The 1,353-nt window shown below is 37.8% G+C and overlaps 1 protein-coding gene across 1 annotated transcript; it reads right to left on the bottom strand.

Annotated features, from left to right (window-relative positions):
- Nucleotides 1-206: 206 nt before the first annotated feature.
- On the bottom strand, nt 207-1,187 carry LOC110454088 (fibroblast growth factor receptor homolog 1-like; the record flags this gene model as incomplete). The annotated part of the gene is made up of 2 exons (XM_021503438.1): nt 969-1,187; nt 207-302 (listed from the first exon to the last, which is right to left on the bottom strand). Coding segments are annotated over exons 1-2 (315 nt in total), but the record flags the coding sequence as incomplete, so codon positions are not given.
- Between the last annotated feature and the right edge of the window lie 166 nt (nt 1,188-1,353).

The following is a 1,353-nucleotide window of genomic DNA, read 5'->3' as shown; positions in this document are numbered from 1 at the left end:
CTATTGTTCTTAGTGTCAAGTGCAAACATTCCATAATTACTGTTACAAATGGTAGGCCCATGACTTTCCAAAACAAAAGTAGTATCCAATCCATGCTTCCTGGATATTCAGGATTCTAACAATGGTTGGGGTTAAGCATCATAATTGAAGGGAGAGTACCCAAACAATACACATGGAAGTATAGCCACTTTTCCCAGCCTATATACCATGCCAATGGAGATTTGACGAGCAAAGGACAGCAGGTCCGTGGGACCAAGGAGATCTACATCCCTGTTGACATAGGCATGCTGTGTGTGGTCCCGCTGTAAACAAATTACCACAATCATAATTGAATCACCAATATCTCTGCACAACAAAAGGTTCATCTATGTTAAAGTATTACACAATGTCCAATGTTTCTTCTGAATAAAAGTTTCCCCAGTGATCAGGTTTCCGTATATTCTCCAATTTTCTTATCAGATTCAAAGTAAATGTTTGCTAGGTGGAATAGAGATTAATATGAAAGATGGAGGGACAGATAACAAGCATGGAAGCTGCTGCATGTTTTAATGCAAATACATAAAGAATTTAGATAATACAAGCCAACAGTTCTTTATAAAGAAAATCAATTTGAGGATATAGGTACATACACTTTCCATACAGCCTAAGCATGCAGGGGTTATCTCCCTTAACTTAACATTCTCAATTTATTCACATAAAATATGAACTTGGGGATAATTACAAGTGTAAAATCTTCTTTTTTTTACATTAAATTCAGTTTTTGAGTTAATTTAAGCATAAGGAACTGTTTCTGATTCAGATGGGTAGTAACAATCTGGTATTTTTCAGGGTTGGCTGGATTGTTCTACACTGTTTCAGACTTGGGTGAAATACATCAGTTTGTTTCAGGGAAGGGTAATTGTCCATTTCAGAGTCCTTATAATCTTGTTACAGGCCTGTGATGATGAGTAGGGGTATATCAGACTTACTTCCCTTATGGAACTCCTGATAGCCTTGAGATAGGACTGAAGATCGCCATTGGCCATATGTTCCACCACGACACACACAGGATCACAAAGTGTGCAGCATCCCAGCATGCTCACCACATTGGTGTGATAGCCAATCTTCTTCATCAGAGCTATCTCACGCAAAAATTCACTCCTGTGGTGGCTGTCGTCATCATCTGTAAGGTCGGTAATGTCACTCATATAAAAATGATATCAGATTCATATTAAAAAATATTTTTACCTGTAGGTTCAGGTAGATGGTATAAAATGGTGCAGAAGCGATGGTTCTTTCTGTTTAAACAAGGTGTGATCAGTTTTGCCACTAAGATGTCTCCCATTGCTCAGTCAATTACATGTTTACATAGAA

Source organism: Mizuhopecten yessoensis, unplaced genomic scaffold (assembly GCF_002113885.1).
Source record: "Mizuhopecten yessoensis strain PY_sf001 unplaced genomic scaffold, ASM211388v2 scaffold7659, whole genome shotgun sequence".
NCBI lineage: Eukaryota > Metazoa > Mollusca > Bivalvia > Pectinida > Pectinidae > Mizuhopecten > Mizuhopecten yessoensis.
The sequence above is the reverse complement of the archived record's forward strand: the minus strand, read 5'-3'. Positions and strand labels throughout refer to the sequence as shown.